Source organism: Stegodyphus dumicola, chromosome 4 (assembly GCF_044657685.1).
Source record: "Stegodyphus dumicola isolate Sdum_Otavi_A_Nest chromosome 4, ASM4465768v1".
Lineage (NCBI taxonomy): Eukaryota > Metazoa > Arthropoda > Arachnida > Araneae > Eresidae > Stegodyphus > Stegodyphus dumicola.
In genome coordinates, this window is record NC_140771.1 from 107,244,269 (window position 1) to 107,263,607 (window position 19,339).

Consider the following 19,339-nt stretch of genomic DNA (forward strand, 5'->3'; position numbering starts at 1 on the left):
AAGCATCTGTATTGGATAATACACTTTGCTTCTTCTCCTTGGTCTAGCTATACTGTTGCTTGTCTTCTTACCACAAAGGTTGTAAATGTAAATTTTTCGAACAGACATGATAAGTGTGCCAAGGTTTTTGTGCTTGCAAATGTTAAAGTAAAAATAAATATTTAAATCTGCCTTTACTGTAAATTAGCTCTTCACTATTGATCATCATCTGCGCAATCAACTTTTCCATTATTATGTATATATGTATAATTCAGTTGATATTTATATAATTTGACAATTTTTTAAACTTTTGTAGAACCATATACTGTGAGAGAAGCTAGAATTCATGTAAGGCATATTAGAGATTTACTGAAATCGCTGGATCCTGCTGATGCTTTTAATGGTGTCGAGTGTAGTTCATTTTCATTTTTAAATACTATTACTCAAGGTGATATTTTAGGTGAGTGTTTAAAAGTTTTGAAATTTAAAACATTTATATAATTAATATAATTACATTTATATAATTATATTAACCATCTAAAAATTGTTTTGATAAATTAATATTTTAATCCTTGGCCATATTATTTGTACTTCTGAATCAGGCAAATTGTTATCTTATGATATCTTGATGATAAATATACAATGCTATTGTTCCATTTTAAAAGTACATAGTGATATTTAAAAATCTATTTAATTTCACTATAATAGTTTTAATACTGAGGTTAATTCTTTATTATTAGGATTTATTATAAATTTTGTTATTCACAATTGTATTTTAGTTTTGTTGAAAGAGCACTGTGCATTCCATTGTTTTTATAAACATAAAGTATGTCTTAATGATCGTCCTTTAAGATATAATTATTTCAGAAATCTGATTTCCCTTTTTGTATGTTTATCATTCTTGATCTCTAGCTGCTACTAAATGCTCCGAAATAATATGTAGACAATATTCTTTATCATTATTCTGCAAGGTTGTGAAAAGTTTACTGATGTATCACTTTCCAATAAACAGATATGTGCTTGCCTTCATATTAAGCAATTAGATGTATTATTTTAAAATTTAAAAGATGTGCAACTTCTGGATTTCTTTTAATGAAATTAAGGCATTTTCCTATTCATAAAAGTTTGCTGATGTGAATATAACATATAAAATACTTAAGTAAATATAAGCTAACGTTATCTGACTAACAAATTTATTGAAATGTGCATCAGTCATTCTTTCAGCCCAAAATCTATAATGGCATTTAAAATAGCAACAAATAGTCATTTTTTTTGTCAACTCAGAGCCTCATATATTCACTTAAAATACAAATCTAAGTGGTATTGCTTAGTTCCATGATGTTTTTATTGCAACTATTTTGTCGAACACCAAACTTTTTTAGTGTTATGAGCATCAGTAGTAGGATGCAAAATTATATCAATATATAGTTGATTAAATGTTCAAATCCTGCTGCTTGTAATTTTTTAGTTTAGTAGGTCTTCCAAGAAACTGAAGCATTTGTTATGCAAAGGCAGGAGATGAATATTTTAACGCTGCCTTATCAAGAATTAATCGGGTTTACATAAAACCAAATAAAAAATCTTATGAGTGTGTTGTAAGATCTTACTTATTGATTACTGATGATATTTTGTTTGTCAAAATTGTCAGCAGGAAAATGCATTAAGTTCTTTGCTAATATTTTATGCAGTATTTCTTAAAGTTTTGTTCCAAGCTTTCTGTTTTATTATTTTAGGCATAAAAATTTTATTATTATTAGGTATAATATTTTTCATATTGTACTATTTCAATTACTTATAAAATATTCATTAAATCATAAAATATGTTAATCATATCTCAAGTACATGTACATGAATACAGATGCGTGAATAATTTCATTTAAATTGTAATCTTAAAAACAAAAAACAAAACAAAACAAAATCAACTTAAATATCCTGCATTTAAATAATGTAGTCCACTCTTGGAAAAAAAAATTTACATTTTGCTGTTTCAGAAAAGAAAAAATGTCGTCCAGATTCTGTGGATTGTACACCTCTAGATTATATTTTACCATCAGTTAATGAGTTACCATTGCTGCCTTTGCAACCACAATCTAAAGACCCTAAGGTATATTCATTTTACTTTTTCTGGCAGATTTTTAACTTTTTAAATACTGTGTAAGTTTTGTTTGTGTTGTAACAGATATTTAGGATTGAAATTAATTTTATAAAAATGTTTTAATTTTTCTCTAAGATTGCTCCAGTGTTAAAAGTTCTTATGATAAGTGGCTGGAATCCACCTCCGGGTCTCAGAAAACTTAGAGGTATTCTTGTTATCAGTATTATTTTGCTATGTATATTATTGGATTGAAAAATCTAATAGTAAATTAGAAAAATCTAGTAGTAATTTACAGAATTTGTTAAACAAAAAACCGATCAAAATAGTTTTTTTGAAAATTTTGGAAGATATCTTTCCGAAGCTTTAGCTTTTATGTGCTTTATCATAGTTTATCACCTTTTGAAAAATGACTGGAATTTTAATTTTGAAAAGAGAACTTTTATTAATAATGGTTATGTGTTTTGTTGGTGAGGCATGTTAACCATGCATGTCCTGCTTTTGATTATGTTCTGAGAACATAGTTTTATGTTTGAAACTACAACTATTTTTGCCTTATAGTATTTTTGATTTTAATTTATTTTAATATACTGTAGGAGATAATCCTCTTTTAACCTTTTTTTTTTTTTTTTTGAATAAAAGATTGTGTTAGTATTTGTTCAAAGCCATATTTTCCTTATAATATTTATTTATTATTTTTTTTTTAAATTCTAAATTATTTTAACTTCTGTTCATTATAATTTTCCTGATATAAATTTTGCATAAGTTCTATATTTAATATTTAGCATTTAGGTTTACATCGATCTCAAATAATTTCTTCGTCACAGTTTGTTGGAACAAAATAGTTTCAGCTGTATTATGTTTTTGTTCTCATTAATAATATTATCTGACTCAAATGATGATCTTCAACAGGTTTTTGATGTGATTTACTTGTTTTAAAGTCTTCTATAAGAAATTTTCTTACCTTTGAGTATATATTATAAATCGTTAGTGGAACTGATTATTAAAGAATAAACCCGAAACATTATTATATTATTTATTTCAGGTGACTTACTATATCTGTATGTTGTAACTGCAGAGGATAAGCGCCTTCATATAACAGCTTCAACACGTGGATTTTATATTAATCAGTAAGATTTCTTTAACCTTGAAAGAAAAACTTCATTTTAAGTTTTCCTTACATTGTGTATTATTCTAAATAGTTAAAAACATAATGTAACAACAAAAATTAACCAAGGCATTTAAAGTTTTAGATCATGTTCTTTGTAAACTCAGAGGTTGTAACCAGGGCTGTGGAGTCGGAATCGGAGTTAGGCAGACTTTTGGGTAAAAGGGAGTCTGAGTTGGAGTTTGCTAAAAACATGTCAACTCCAGTTTATGTTGGACATTTTGAATTTGAAATGAAATTAAAGTGAATTGAAAAAAGGTTTAATGACAAACTGAGTTATTATTTTTATTTATGAATTATATACATAAATAAATAGTTATTTTCTATTTTTTGACGTATTAAATAAATATAAGGGAGGGGGGTGGATGTGATATTTGCCATTATTGATTAACCCCTTCGAGCCGGGTAGCGAAATCGCCCGCTTATCGCGGAGGCCGGCAGTGTCTTCTGCAAACGTCTCTCCAGGGCCGGGAGCTTTTTTGCTACCAAGCCTACCCAAATGAAATTTCCGAAGTATCAACGCATTGTTTAATAATGCTCTATAGAGTATTTAAATGGCTTATGCTTTATAGATATTTTTATATATATACTTTAATTACCTTATTTCTTGTTTAAATGCATATTTTACACATTTTATTTTAATTACTCACCATTTTATGACTTTTAACATTATACATCTGAAAACTAAATATATTACTTAAAATTCTCTTTTCGTATGAAAAATTTTAAAACAGGGATCTACACACAGTCCTACGTTACATTCCTTGAACACGTAATAACTCATTTGCCGTTTTGGAGGATTTTTCCGGGAATGTGAACAAACGAAGCACCGTCGTCTCATTTTCTTATCAGTCTCTTCTGAACAAAGTTTTGGAAAATGTCTTTCAGTTAATCTTTCAGAATCAATATCAGAATTTCAGAATCAATATCTGAAATATTTTGCATCATTTCTGCTATTTCATGCTCTGTTAAACATTTTCGATGCTTCGACATTGAAACGGTAAAAACAGAAAGAATTCACGTCTAACAAGATCTAATTAATTAAGACACAATAACATGCCGAATAAATACTAATTCAGAAGTCAAACAACAAAAATCAGCGTTATACCTACAAAATTTTCACAGGACTAGTTTCGATGGTTTTACCGAACCATCATCTTCAGCTGCAAAACCGCAAATGAACAAGATAGGAAATAATGATTAGATAAGATAAGAAAGCCTGGACAAGAATAAGCAAGTGGCGCCATCTGTTGGCGAAACCAGAACTAAAACATAATTTCTCTAAAAGCCGAAGGCAAATTTGGATTGGAATTAGGATCGTTAACTAGAACAGAAAGATTTTTATGAATGTGAAATGCCTCTAGAAAATCCAGTTCTCCAATGGAAGATGTTTTTTGAATAATTTTGGCAGCAGAAAAATTGAAAGTGTGATTTTCGGACCAACAATGTTGAGCAACAGAAGACTTCTGTGTTTCCTTTTTTCTAACATATGCCTCATGTTCTTTGATGCGAAATTTTAAGGCTCTCTTAGTTTGGCCAATGTAAATTAAACCACACTGGCAAGGAATCCTATAAATACCCCAGGAATTCATATCCGGAATGGGGTCCTTGAGTATAGAAGTTGGAATTTTATTGATGGGAGAATAAACAACCCGAAAGTTAAATTTCTGCAAAATATGTGCAACTTTATAGCTAATTGATGGAAAGAAGGGAATGACAACGGAATTTTTATAATCTCCTAAAATAAGAGTGTGGCTTTTAGTGTGTTCAGATGAGAATTTTTTAACTGCTTGATTAATAATGTTGGGTGAAAAGCCCCTGTCAATAGCTATTGCTTTTAAATAATTTAGTTCTTCATCAAGGGCTAGTTTGGAGGAGCAAACTTGAAGAGCACGGAAAACATAGGAATAAAATGAAGCTAACTTTTGTTTAGTCGGATGACATGATTTAAAGTGTGGTGGAAGGCAAACCGATGAAGGTTTACGGTAAACTGTAGTACTGAAGTTGGATGTGTTACGTGTGACCAGAATGTCGAGAAACGGAAGAGAATTGCAAGTCTCAAGTTCAAAAGTGAACTGAATAGCAGGATCAATAGAATTCATTGTTGAAAGAACTTTATTTAAATCATCTTTATTACCTTCAAACAGGTTAAAAGTATCGTCTACGTAGCGGAACCATGCCGGGAAATTTAAAGTTTCAAACAATTTTGATTCATAATAATGCATGTAGATATCAACCAGGATGGGACTGAGGGGGCTTCCCATGGCTAATCCCTCAGTTTGCTTGTAATATTTATTTTGGAAAACAAAATGTGTTTGTTTCAAACAGAGTTGAGTGAGAGAAATTAGCTCATCAATTTCGATGCAAGAGAAATGAAATTCGCGAAGTCTGGTTTCTAGACATCTTAATGCACCCTCCACTGGGACATTGGTGAATAATGATTTTACATCAAAAGAAACCATGAGTAAATTACTAGGAGAAATGTTTTTAACCTTTTTTACAAACTCTATTGAATTTTTTATGGTGTAAATGTTATTGTCTAATAGAGTGGAAAATCTAGAAACCAAATATTTAGCTAAAGGATACGAGGCAGTACCTAAATTTGATACAATAGGGCGGAAAGGAAGACCACTTTTATGAATTTTGGGAAGAGCATATAATCTGGCACAATTCGCAACAGATGGGATAAGCGAATGTTTTAAGTTGCTTGAAATGATTTGCGAAGATTTGATCGCAGTTTTTATTTTGGATAAGTCCGAAGGTGAAGGATCTTTAGGGATCGGATTTTATGGTCCTTCGTTTAAGAGTTTAGTGACACCATCGATGTAAGTGTTCTTATCCATGACGACTATCTGGCCGCCTTTGTCGGCCTTTGAAATGATAATATCCGGGTTAGAATGAATTTCATGCATTGTAGCTCTTTCTCTCGCAGTTAGATTTGGTTTCAAAGGTTTATTATTGAATTTCACATTATGAGCAATAAGATGCCTAATCATTTCTTTCTGTGAATCTGAAACTTTACTGAACTTGAAAGCTTTTTCGATAGGAGCCAAAATCTTTGGAATCGAGGGTTTACAGGTTTGTGAGAAGTTAAAATTATAATTTAGAATTCTCTCTTGTTCTTCTGAAAGACTAACATTAGAAATATTAACTATTGGCTTGATGTTTACAATGGGAAGATTTTTTGAACTACTTGAACTGGAAGACTGTAAAAGAAGTTTTTTGAATTTAACTGCAAGGGTGTTTTTATGACGGTTAACTGCATTCTCCGTTCTAGACCAAGACTTTTGTTCAAGGGCAATGAATTTTGGATATGATTTAGCGAGTTCCAGATGAAGCTTATAGAGTTCATGTTCAATTTTGGACAATTGTTGACGTGTATCCCTTATCACGGACCGAAGTAAGGCAAGCTTGCAATTTAACAGAATTCTTGAAACGCGACTTGAAGGTTTTTGATTAGATTTGATTTGAATAAAATTGGGGATAAATTTTCTACATTTACATTTAAGTAAAAAGTCAAGATTATTCAGGAATTTTTGCCGTTTCAGGCGTAATTTAGTGAAACGATTAACGGATGAAAGCATGATAAACAATGCAGAAAATCAAATTAAATTAACTGAGCAATAATAAAGTACACACAAAACAGCAGAAAAATCCCTCACTGAAATGAATAGAAAAGAAAACATTTGTAAGCAAAATGCATGAAATCAGACAAGCAAAGCACAATATCCAAATGTACAAAACATAAACATAACTTGAAAATTGCAAAAATGTACTCACCGAAACTCCTACAATCACAAAATGGCGGCCACACCACGTGCGAAAAAGAAAGCAAAATGTAAGCCTGTTTGGGGCTTCTATAATTAAGACACAATAACACGCCGAATAAATACTAATTCAGAAGTCAAACAACGAAAATCAGCGTTATACCTACAAAATTTTCACAGGACTAGTTTCGATGGTTTTACCGAACCATCATCTTCAGCTGCAAAACCGCAAATCTGTTGCGAATTGTGCCAGATTATATGCTCTTCCCAAAATTCATAAAAGTGGTCTTCCTTTCCGCCCTATTGTATCAAATTTAGGTACTGCCTCGTATCCTTTAGCTAAATATTTGGTTTCTAGATTTTCCAGTCTATTAGACAATAACATTTACACCATAAAAAATTCAATAGAGTTTGTAAAAAAGGTTAAAAACATTTCTCCTAGTAATTTACTCATGGTTTCTTTTGATGTAAAATCATTATTCACCAATGTCCCAGTGGAGGGTGCATTAAGATGTCTAGAAACCAGACTTCGCGAATTTCATTTCTCTTGCGTTGAAATTGAGGAGCTAATTTCTCTCACTCAACTCTGTTTGAAACAAACACATTTTGTTTTCCAAAATAAATATTACAAACAAACTGAGGGATTAGCCATGGGAAGCCCCCTCAGTCCCATCCTGGCTGATATCTACATGCATTATTATGAATCAAAATTGTTTGAAACTTTAAACTTCCCGGCATGGTTCCGCTACGTAGACGATACTTTTACCCTGTTTGAAGGAATAAAGATGATTTAAATAAAGTTCTTTCAACAATGAATTCTATTGATCCTGCTATTCAGTTCACTTTTGAACTTGAGACTTGCAATTCTCTTCCGTTTCTCGACATTCTGGTCACACGTAACACATCCAACTTCAGTACTACAGTTTACCGTAAACCTTCATCGGTTTGCCTTCCACCACACTTTAAATCATGTCATCCGACTAAACAAAAGTTAGCTTCATTTTATTCCTATGTTTTCCGTGCTCTTCAAGTTTGCTCCTCCAAACTAGCCCTTGATGATGAACTAAATTATTTAAAAGCAATAGCTATTGACAGGGGCTTTTCACCCAACATTATTAATCAAGCAGTTAAAAAATTCTCATCTGAACACACTAAAAGCCACACTCTTATTTTAGGAGATTATAAAAATTCCGTTGTCATTCCCTTCTTTCCATCAATTAGCTATAAAGTTGCACATATTTTGCAGAAATTTAACTTTCGGGTTGTTTATTCTCCCATCAATAAAATTCCAACTTCTATACTCAAGGACCCCATTCCGGATATGAATTCCTGGGGTATTTATAGGATTCCTTGCCAGTGTGGTTTAATTTACATTGGCCAAACTAAGAGAGCCTTAAAATTTCGCATCAAAGAACATGAGGCATATGTTAGAAAAAAGGAAACACAGAAGTCTTCTGTTGCTCAACATTGTTGGTCCGAAAATCACACTTTCAATTTTTCTGCTGCCAAAATTATTCAAAAAACATCTTCCATTGGAGAACTGGATTTTCTAGAGGCATTTCACATTCATAAAAATCTTTCTGTTCTAGTTAACGATCCTAATTCCAATCCAAATTTGCCTTCGGCTTTTAGAGAAATTATGTTTTAGTTCTGGTTTCGCCAACAGATGGCGCCACTTGCTTATTCTTGTCCAGGCTTTCTTATCTTATCTAATCATTATTTCCTATCTTGTTCATTTGCGGTTTTGCAGCTGAAGATGATGGTTCGGTAAAACCATCGAAACTAGTCCTGTGAAAATTTTGTAGGTATAACGCTGATTTTTGTTGTTTGACTTCTGAATTAAGATCTAATTATTTTATAAAAACTGAACTGTAAACCGAAATACTCAACGCTTTAGCGCATATAAAACTTCTACCTACAATAAACAACTACCACTTGCGAATAAAGTGCGATTTAAAGAGGCATCATAAATCACGCCATTCGGAAACATTTTGTTCCCTGTTTGTTTATATAAACAAAAATACGTGTATGTGAGTCATGCTTCTCTCATTTCGAGTAGAATGTCTAATGTACATATATCTGAAACTATATGGGCATACAGTGCCATCTTGTGGCAGAAATTATAGTTTGAAAAACGTTCCAAGGTACTGGCACAAATACGTGACATTCGGTAGAAAACGCAACAATGCTCTGGCATGCCTGCGTGTCGGCCGGTAGATAAGTGTGTTCGTTGCTGGCACGTATACGTGACAGTCGGCGCGAAGGGGTTAACAATTTAAGTTACAATTTAAGTAAGCAGCAATAGCAGCAAGAACTCCCAAAATTGATGCCATTCTTAGGAAGTGAGAACGAAAAGGAGCAATTAATTGATCAAGCAACGTGTTGGGGAGGTACGTGTTTGATGATATAAAGGTTGTTAGAATTAAGAACTTCTTTAGAAGATGTAGATAACAATAATGTTCCACTAACAGAAAGACTGTGGAATGATCTTGCAGAATTAGAAACTCTTCTTTCTACACTGTATAAAGCCACAAAAAAGCTACAATCTGAAGTTTTAACAGGAGGCGAGAATGGAAGAATGGGATGTTTGTTCTTTCTGAAATGAAGGGTTTATTACAGAAGGAATTACTTCTTCAATGAAGAAAAGAGAAACTAGTTTGCTAGACAACTAGATCTTGCTAGGTTCAATATGTGTAGATCTAAAACAGAAAATTTTGTTTGATGACAAACAGATTAAAAAGGCAAAGAATGAACTTTCATTAGAATCTATGAGAATTCATAAGAATCTGTGAACTTTCTTTAAGAATGAAATTATTCTCAAAATGATTGGAGTATTCAAATGAGAATAGTCAAAATGCAGACATTGCAACTGAGTCTCTGTCATCTTCTTCCAGTGATGAATTTGATTTTGAGAAATATTCGGATAATACTGAAAAGGTTTAGGCAAAGCAAATGAAAATAAAGAACCAAGAGATGATGTAAAAATGAAAAAATACAAACAAAATTTCTATGCGGCATTTGAAGAAATGGAGAAACATGATTGCTTGTGCAAAACACCTTTTTTAGGACTTATAAAAATCTAGCCTGAAAAGTTAAAAGTAGCCCTAACAGTAACAGCTCTTCCTCCTACTCAAGTCAGTGTAGAAAGGCTCTTCTCAGCTCTGAAGTTCATCAAATTGGATCGATGGTCCTTTATCAAAGATCTTGCCGAAGCTATTCTGTTTCTTAGAAATTTCTAATGCCAGTTTTTCCATTTCATAATAAATGCTAATTAATATAAATAATTTGCTATGCCATATTTTTTTCTCTAGCATCTATTACTTCTTTTATATAAAAAAAAAAATAACCTGTAACCCATGTGTATATGTTTACATATATATGAAGGAATCGGAGTCTAAAATTCCAGGAGTCGGAATCAGAGTTGGTCATTTTCCCTACCAGCTCCACAGCCCTGGTCACAACACAAATTTGAACAGTGAACTGTTTAAACATGAATGTGATTAAAATGAAATATCAATTTAGGAAAAGGTTTCTGATATTGATAGGTTAAGCAACAACTATCGACAGGTAAGCCATTACGAAATGTTTTGATCAATGCACATTTTTTCAGAAAGTATATCTTATTTGCTGGATTTTACAGAACTCGTATTTCTAGAAAGCATTGACAGTTTTCAAGTATTGGAATGCTGCCAACTTGAAACATTATCTTTATACATTAAAAATGAAAGATATGTTTTGTCCAAGGTATTTTTTATCTTAATTAGATTATGATTCTGAAGCATTAAAATTGCATATGAATACTTTAACGTATTTCTAACCTTCGAAAACTTAAAAATTGTGTGAAAATGATATTGGCATGCCAAATGCAACAAAATTTTAACTTAAAAAAATTATAAATTACACATACTAGTAAATTAACAAAGATTATCACTATATGTCATTAAATGGGGAAGAGATCAACCTTGAATAATTTTAATAAACCCCTCGAAAAAAGTAATAGCAATTACTTTTTGTCTCTAAAGTACCTATTTTTAAATGAAATATTCAAATTAAATATCTTGTTGTGTGTGAATCAAATTTCTTTCTTTTTTTAGAATGAATTAAAAAATTTACTTATTGTAACTGTTGGACCTGAAAACTGTTAAATAAATTTTCATAATTTTTACAAAAATGATTGTTTAAGTTTAAAATACCATATTATGAATATTTATGTTATTTAAAACATTTTTGTTACTGGAATGTTTATGATCAATGGTTGCAAAAATAAAGTCACAAAAGAAAACTTTTATGGATATGTTGTATATCATATACTATATATATATATATATATATATATATTATATATATATATATATATATATATTATATATATTATATATATAGAGAGAGAGAGAGATTTAAAAAAATTTAATTTTATTAAATTCTTTTTTTTTTTTTTTTTTTTTCTTCTTCTTTTTTAAAAGTGAAATTAATAAAAATGTAAATGTATCATTTAGTTATAGTTTTGTGTGTCTAAATTGCCCTTGAAATCAATTTTATGTACAGCAAGCAATTCTATTTTTTCTGTAACAGATCTTTTCTGAAATATTTATATTGGCTAATTTCAAAAGGTAAATGAGACTTGATTATTTTATTTCTTTGATTATTTTATTTCTTTGCAGTGTAAACTCAAACTGTTAATAAAGACCTCTGAACTCTGGTAGTGTTACATTCAAATCCTAACAAATGAACTAATTGCATAGGGCTACTTACATTTTCATGATTTTTTTTTTATGTGTAACATAAGTATAAACCTCTTTACTTAGAAAACTCTTCACTTTTATTTTAAAAGTTTTACAAAATAACCTTCTTTTAAATATACATGTATATGTAGTTATATGTTTGCAGAAGATTATTCATGAGGTAATTTATTTTTCATGATCAGAACTACAGATGAAGAATTCAATCCAAAACCTGCCAATCCTAAGCTTATTTTTCATTCTCTTGCAGATCTGCTTGGTCAGGTAAGTTGATTTTTTTGAGAAAATTAAATTTAGTTTTAATTTCTTTCTTTACTCTCTCCTATACTTTTTATATCAAAATATTTTTCAATTAATTAAAAAATAATTTTCTTGCAAGGCCAAAATGCCAGTGTCGTAATTTATTTTTATATAATATTAGTGTTAAAACACTGCTATTACTAGTGTTCCATATTACTTTACAGAATTTTCCTACCCCATACATAACTATACCAATTTTTTTCTCTCTTTTGAGAACGTAAGTTGTAAATAAAATAAAATTGCTACAAAATATATAGTTATTGAAATATACTGCTTTTTAACAATTAATTCTTGTATTTTTCAATAAACCGTATGAATGAGTGTTGAAAAATTTCTTTCACTGTTAAGTGAATGTGTGAACTAATTCTAATAAGTACAAATTATTACTGTTGTAGAAGTTAAAAAAATATTACTGTAATTAAAAAAATAATGGCAAACTTACAGGTCAGTCCAATGTTTAAAAGAAATTTTAGTATTATTCAAAAGAAACGTACTCAGCGTCATCCTTTTGAGCGTGTTGCAACTCCTTATCAAGTGTATACCTGGACAGCACCTAATTTAGAGCATTCTATTGACTCAATACGAGCTGAAGATGGTAAGAATTAATTATGTTTTAAGTTTTCTGTATAAGAAATATTCTAAATGTAACTTAATTTTTTTAAAAACATTATTATTTAAAAGTTGACTTGGTATAATTTATGCTTACCATTTTTCTCACTGAACATGAAGTATTATCTGCCATCTGGAAGAATAAATTTTATTTTCTTATTAAATTTTAAAATATTACAGTAATATAAATGGATGTTTAAAAAAATTTGCATTGTGCTGTGCATATTGAAAATTTATTGATTAAAATTTTATTATATAATTTGTGTTATTTGAATTAAAATCTTCAAATGAAATATTAAAATTCACAGTCTACTATAAATGATAAATATCTGGTCAACTAATAATCTTTTTTTTTGTAATAATTTGAATTTACAATAGCATATCCTTTTTTCATAATTAAGAAGTAATATATTTATTCCCTCATATGAGGATTCTTACTGTTTTATAATTCATCAAATATGTTAAAGGAATTTTTAATATAAACTAGTTAAAACCATTAATTTCATTTGTTAAAATTTTTGTAGTGATTAGAAATTCCTTCTTGTAAATATATAAGCCTAGTTTCTGTAGAAGCCTGTTTTAATTAGTTATCTGTTTTTAAACTTTTATATGATGTTTAGTCAAATAACTTTTGCATGGAAAAGTGTATTAAAAAGTATGTAATCGTAGAACACAAACTTTTACCTTTTGTCATCAGCTTTTTCTTCAAAACTGGGCTATGAAGAACATATTCCTGGTCAAACAAGAGATTGGAATGAAGAACTTCAAACTACTAGGGAGCTGCCTAGAAAAACCTTGCCTGAAAGACTTATCCGTGAAAGAGCTATTTTCAAAGTGCATAGTGACTTTGTAACAGCTGCAACACGGGGAGCAATGGCAGTTGTTGATGGAAATGTGATGGCTTTAAATCCTGGAGAAGAGACAAAGTAATTTACATTTTGTTTCATTTGTTGTTGTGGTATAGCTGAATTATTTCTGTTTGAATTATTTTAAAATCATTCTGTGTGAAATTATTATTCAGTTTTAGAAAATACAATTTTTCTGAAAATATTTATTAATAAAATTGTGTATTATTTCCTTGACTGTTTTGTAATTTTGACTCAAATCCTTCAGAATACTGTTAAATGATAGCATATTTTTGGAATTATACTTTTAAATCTTTAAATAAGAGTTTATTAAGAATAGATAAGTAATGTTAAATGCATTTTTAATTGTGTTCACGTTCTGTATCTTTGTGGGTTAAAAAAATGTGGTTTTTCATATCCTCAATAATTTTGACCAGTCCCTAACTTCTGTTGTGGATTTGAAGACTAAGCAATGCAGTTCTGGTTTCTGCATGTAGTACAAATGCAATTACTGTCTGTAGTCTCTTTGTTTTGAAGTGTTGAGTCATTTCATTTTACAATAGGTGCCTTGTGATCATTTATTGAAAACATTAACAAGCATGATTCAAACAAATATTAAATATCTTATGCGGTACAGTGCTGGATCAATCTATACATCTCTTCATATCATTGTTCTATTCTGTTCTAACTGTATTTTTCTCCTGTCGTGGGAAAAGCCGACAGCAGTTTATCTTGGTAGGGAATTTTAGTTGGAACATCCTCCAGCCCACGATAAAGGTATTTATCATAAATTCAAGATCTTACAATAAAATAGTACATCTTACACTCTTACAAAATTTTGTAGCATACAACATAACGTGAATACATTGTATATAAAACCCATTTTCATCATATTAGCTATTACTATATATTTTATCTTACTAACTACCACAACCTAAATGTAAATAGAAAGAAAACAATTACCTTCAAGTATTAACTAACACAAGTAACAAATTTCAGTTACCAAAAGAAATACTAAATAGATACCTGAAAAATCATGAAAACAATCATTCATCAATCTTTCCAAGTTCCAAATGATATAACATTAGGCTAGAAACAATTTCAAGGATGAACTGCACATGTGATTGCACAAGTAAACAAACAGATGTAAACCTTGTCTCCACCTTTCATAAACAAAGGTCCAGCAAACTCAATACTTGGGATTTCAAAGGGATTCACTTTTTGAAGTCTGTCCGCTAGTAATGGAGCAGTATCTTGAATGCCCTTTTCAGCAATTGGTATTTCTTCACTGTTATGAACATCAACTTCTATTAGCCACGAGGGGCCTCTCCACCATGTTTCACAATTAATTAAGGAACGTGCACTTTCTTCCTTAGTAAGTGTATCTGCTGGATTCAATTTTCCATTGCAAAAATTCCAATTCGATGGATTCGTCTTTTCTTTGATTTCCAACACTCTGTTGCAGACAAGTTGCTTTTATAATCATTTGCAACGCTTCTAATCCAATATAGACATATCGTGGAATCTGTCCACATGAAAAATGTCACTTTCTTTCAAAGAAGAAAACATGGATCCCATATAAGGAGACAAATGTGCGGAAATAAATTTTCCTAATAGTTTTAATCGCGGCGAGATTATTTTATTCAGTGGAGCTGGATGACATTATGAAACTTGCCCTACATTTGTCATAGTATCTAATCTTGAAATATGCGACTGCACCATAAGCTTTTGGGTTTGTGTCAGAAAATATATATACTTCCAGCTGCTGAATCTCCAGCTCATCAAAATATAGTCGACGTATGACAAGCTTGTCAAGCTCGGTTACTTCATTCCACTATTCCTGAAACATAGATTCCAATTCTGCTGGAATATTTTCATCCCATTTTAAGCCCTTTTTCTCAAAGAGTCTGCACTATCAATTTAATTCTACCACTCAGTTGTGTAATTAAACCTAATGGATCAAATAACATGCCACGTGCACTTAGAACTATATGTTTTGTTAGTGTTGCATATTTAAATTTTGTAAATTGATTCAGATTTATCTTCAGAGTATCCTTATCATTGTCCCAAATTAATCGTAATACCTTCAATGGTATATCTGTTTGATTTGAAGGCATCTGACATTCCATTTGAGCTTCCTTCCATCTTTCATTAAGGATCGCTGAATTCGAAGACCATTGCCGTAAATTCATGCTTGCTTCACTCAATATGAATTTAGTGTTTCTTGTGTGAGATACTGCTTCTTTAACAGTTGATGCGCCTTTTATTAAGTCGTCAACTTAAATGTCTTTCAAAAACAGAACAAGCTTAATTGTGTGAATTTTCATATATTTTCAAATAGAGTCATGCAGTTGCTGTCAAAATAAAAAGACTGCATTTGACACCAAATGGAACACGTGCCATTCATAAAAATCTGATATCACTACCATTGAAATCAAGTTCGGTTCCCCCCTCATTTCTCCATAAAAACTGCAAAAATTTTCGATTTTCCTCTGTTATGCCAATCTCTAAAAATGCTGTTTGAATATCAGCACAAAACACAATCGGGTGATAACGAAATCTTAAAATAATCCTGAGCAAATCTGGTTTAAGGTTAGGATCACAATGTAAACAATTATTAAGCAACTGTCCATCTCTAATTTTTGATGGTGTCATCATACACAATCCTAACTTTCATAATTTCTTTTGATTCATGTACTACAGCATGATGAGGCATAAAATATCCAATTTCTCTATCATCTCCATGAAATGCAACTTGCTTAAGAATACCGTCCCTTAACTGCTTATTAATTATTTCTTTGTAACGAAAGTACAGATGCAGATCATGCCTTGTTATTTAAGCAACCTCTTTCTGCAACTTCATAACCTAACTCTCTGAAAATCTGTTTCTTTCTTCTCAGAGATATGGTTTACCAAAGTCTTATCATAATGATAATTTACATGATTGCCCAATTCCATTTTCTTACCGTGGATGACAAACCCAAACAAACTATCCGTAATAACTAACCATTTTCCTAATCCTATGTTTCTTTCATATAAAATATTCTAAATGTAATCTGAGCTGATCAACATATGCATCTCTTTCGTATTTCGGTACTTACGTATTAACGCAACCAGGCCAAAATTTGCATAAATCGCCAAATTTGGCGACCCTACTTACGGCAACCCTACGTGTTTAGACGAAAGTTTATTTGTAAAAAGAAAAAATAACACTGGGCATGTACTACCACAGCAATGGGTTTTCGGCGGAATTTGCCGAGAAAAGAAAGAGACTTTTTTGGTTACTATACCTAACAGAAGCGCCGTTACCCTCATGGAAAAAATTTGCGAAAATATCAAGGAAGGAAGCATCATTTATTCGGATTGCTGGAAAGGATACAATACAAGTGAGTTCGAAAATGCTGGATTTCTGCACGGAACTGTTAATCACAAATATAACTTTGTGGATCCCAACACGGGCGTTCACACACAACATGTAGAGCGCATGTGGGGCTCAGCCAAATGGCGCAAAAAAAAACAGAGTGGAACAGCCCGTCATCATCTTGACTCATACCTTATCGAATTTATATGGCGCCAAGCTCAAGCTGTTAATGGTGAAGACGGTTTTCAATCAGTGCTAAAAGCAATAGCCAAAAGATTTCCGCCAAAAAAGTAATTCTGCAACTTATTCAAATTCGAAACCGGAAGGGTTTAATTGCTATTTTATATTTTAAAACAAAATAATATAAAAAACTGTATTAAAAATTATCTGTAATTAATAAATGTACATTTTCTTTCTATTCATACTTTTTTTATTCAAACTTACAAATTGCGCCAACCTGGTTGCGATAATATGCAAGTACCCGTATTTCCAATATCGGCCAATTCCCTTAAAGCTATGTTTCTCTGACCCACTTTGAGGGAACTTCAATGTGGTTATGTGTAATCGCGTCGATAACCACTGCTTCTGTGCTGAGTTTTTTAGTAAGATTGATTCTATTCTGCAAATCAAGTTGAACTATATTATACTGCTGTTTAGGTTTACGCTCAGTACCAAACCCATATATTTCAAATATTTCACATCTGGTAGCCTTCATATTAACACTCTCATCATTTCACGTTTTTTGTTTTTACTATAGCACTGAATGTTTGTAATAAAACTAGGAACGATATTCCTGCTCTCTTGGTTTTGTTTACAGATTCCCTTTTACTTCTGAAGCAATGCAATAACTATAACATAGATAAATTGTTGTCCGTTTCTTTACTATTTGATACAGCTGAATTATTTGTTGGTTCAGCCTTATCACATATTAAATAATTGTGAGCTTTTACATATTTTGCACCGCTGGTCCTTTTCCCAACAAAATTTTGATTTATTTTTAGACAGATGTAACACATTCTCTATGTTTTTAATGAATTTCTTTTTTCGGTTAATGGCAAAGGACATTTATGAGTTACATGAGATTTATTCGAACAAAAACTGTATGTCATTTGCTACAGCTTTTAAAGCAGCCACTGTTTCAAAGTGTGCTTTTGAAGTCTTTTATTTTGAGTCTACATAATTTTTACTCATTCCCCTGTGACTAACAGGAATAACATAGTTTGGAGAATTTATCAGGAATTCAGAAAACTTCTTTAGGGATATTTAAATGTTTCTGATTTTTATGAAATCATCCAAAAGTTCTGTGCATGCGTTTAGATATGTTTAGCATTAAGAGGGATATTTCTAAAAGGCTAAACTATGATAGTGTTTTGATTTGGAATCTTGTATTGAATTCAATTTTGAAACTTTGTAGACATTTACAGGGAAGGGAATATTAATATTATGCTATCTTCTGCTAAAAGTAGCTTTGAAGTCAAACCTATCTCATCTCATTTCATCTCTATATTAGGTGGGAGGAGAAAGTTTAACAAAACGGAGCCATATTTTAAAAGTGCAATAAACACCCATCCATAACCTGTCTGCATTACTCAGTCAAGTTTGGTATGCTTTAACATCCTTAGATAGGTCTCTTAACATCAGTTGGTAGGCTTTCTTAATATCATAAAGAATAGGAATAAAAATGGTTGAATTGTGATTGACTGCCATATTGCCTGTCTGGCAGAAGTTCATAAATGCTTTCTTCCTGAACCAGAGGCCTCAATGAGTGTCATAAAAACTGCATAATCCTAGGGTAGGAATGGATGGGAAGTCTTCATTAAATACTAAGAAAAATGTAGTTGGTATTATGTGAATTAGCTAATATTTTAAGTTTTTAATGTCTGTCATAATAATAATTAACTATTCATTTTGCAGGATGCAGATGTTTATTTGGAATAACATCTTCTTTAGTCTGGGATTTGATGTTCGTGATCATTACAAAGAAGTAGGAGGGGATGCTGCTGCATTTTCAGCACCAGTGAGTATATGACTTTAAAGTTTTATTTTTTATTAGGTTCTTCATGTTTCTAAGGTCATAAGTATCCATCCTGATAATCTTATTGATGCAATGCAGTAGTCCCTAAATTTTGTGTTATGCTACTCTGGAGGTGCTAATAACTAGTTAATAGGGGCTTCATTGAATATTCCAATATTTTACTGAAATGATGCTTATGCTACATGGTTTTAGAATTAGACAATGGATGCAATAATAGGAAATACATTTAAGGAACACTGTAAAAGCAACATATTGTTAACATATTCGTTGATGATAATAGATAATGCTTGTGTCAGAATTCTAATAGTCTGTTAATTTTAGCATGCATTCTTATCTCTGCAATGAAAAAAGCAGGTATTTAAACCAACTGGACAAAACGACATGTACCTCTGGGTGTTAGTGTGAGAGTAGTACTTAGATAATTCTAATAAATTCTGGAACGTT

At 31.1% G+C, this 19,339-nt stretch overlaps 1 protein-coding gene across 6 annotated transcripts in view; it reads left to right on the forward strand.

Moving 5' to 3' along the window:
- The window catches only part of clu (clustered mitochondria protein homolog), a 152,105-nt gene that overhangs the window by 51,389 nt on the left and 81,377 nt on the right, over window positions 1-19,339 (forward strand). For all 6 annotated transcript variants that reach the window (XM_035371249.2, XM_035371247.2, XM_035371246.2 and 3 more), the window contains 8 exons: window positions 296-439; window positions 1,971-2,083; window positions 2,210-2,279; window positions 3,117-3,201; window positions 11,931-12,009; window positions 12,490-12,640; window positions 13,352-13,580; window positions 18,775-18,877. In XM_035371249.2, coding sequence (XP_035227140.2) covers window positions 296-439; window positions 1,971-2,083; window positions 2,210-2,279; window positions 3,117-3,201; window positions 11,931-12,009; window positions 12,490-12,640; window positions 13,352-13,580; window positions 18,775-18,877 — 974 coding nt within the window. The remainder of the gene's footprint in view (window positions 1-295; window positions 440-1,970; window positions 2,084-2,209; window positions 2,280-3,116; window positions 3,202-11,930; window positions 12,010-12,489; window positions 12,641-13,351; window positions 13,581-18,774; window positions 18,878-19,339) is intronic.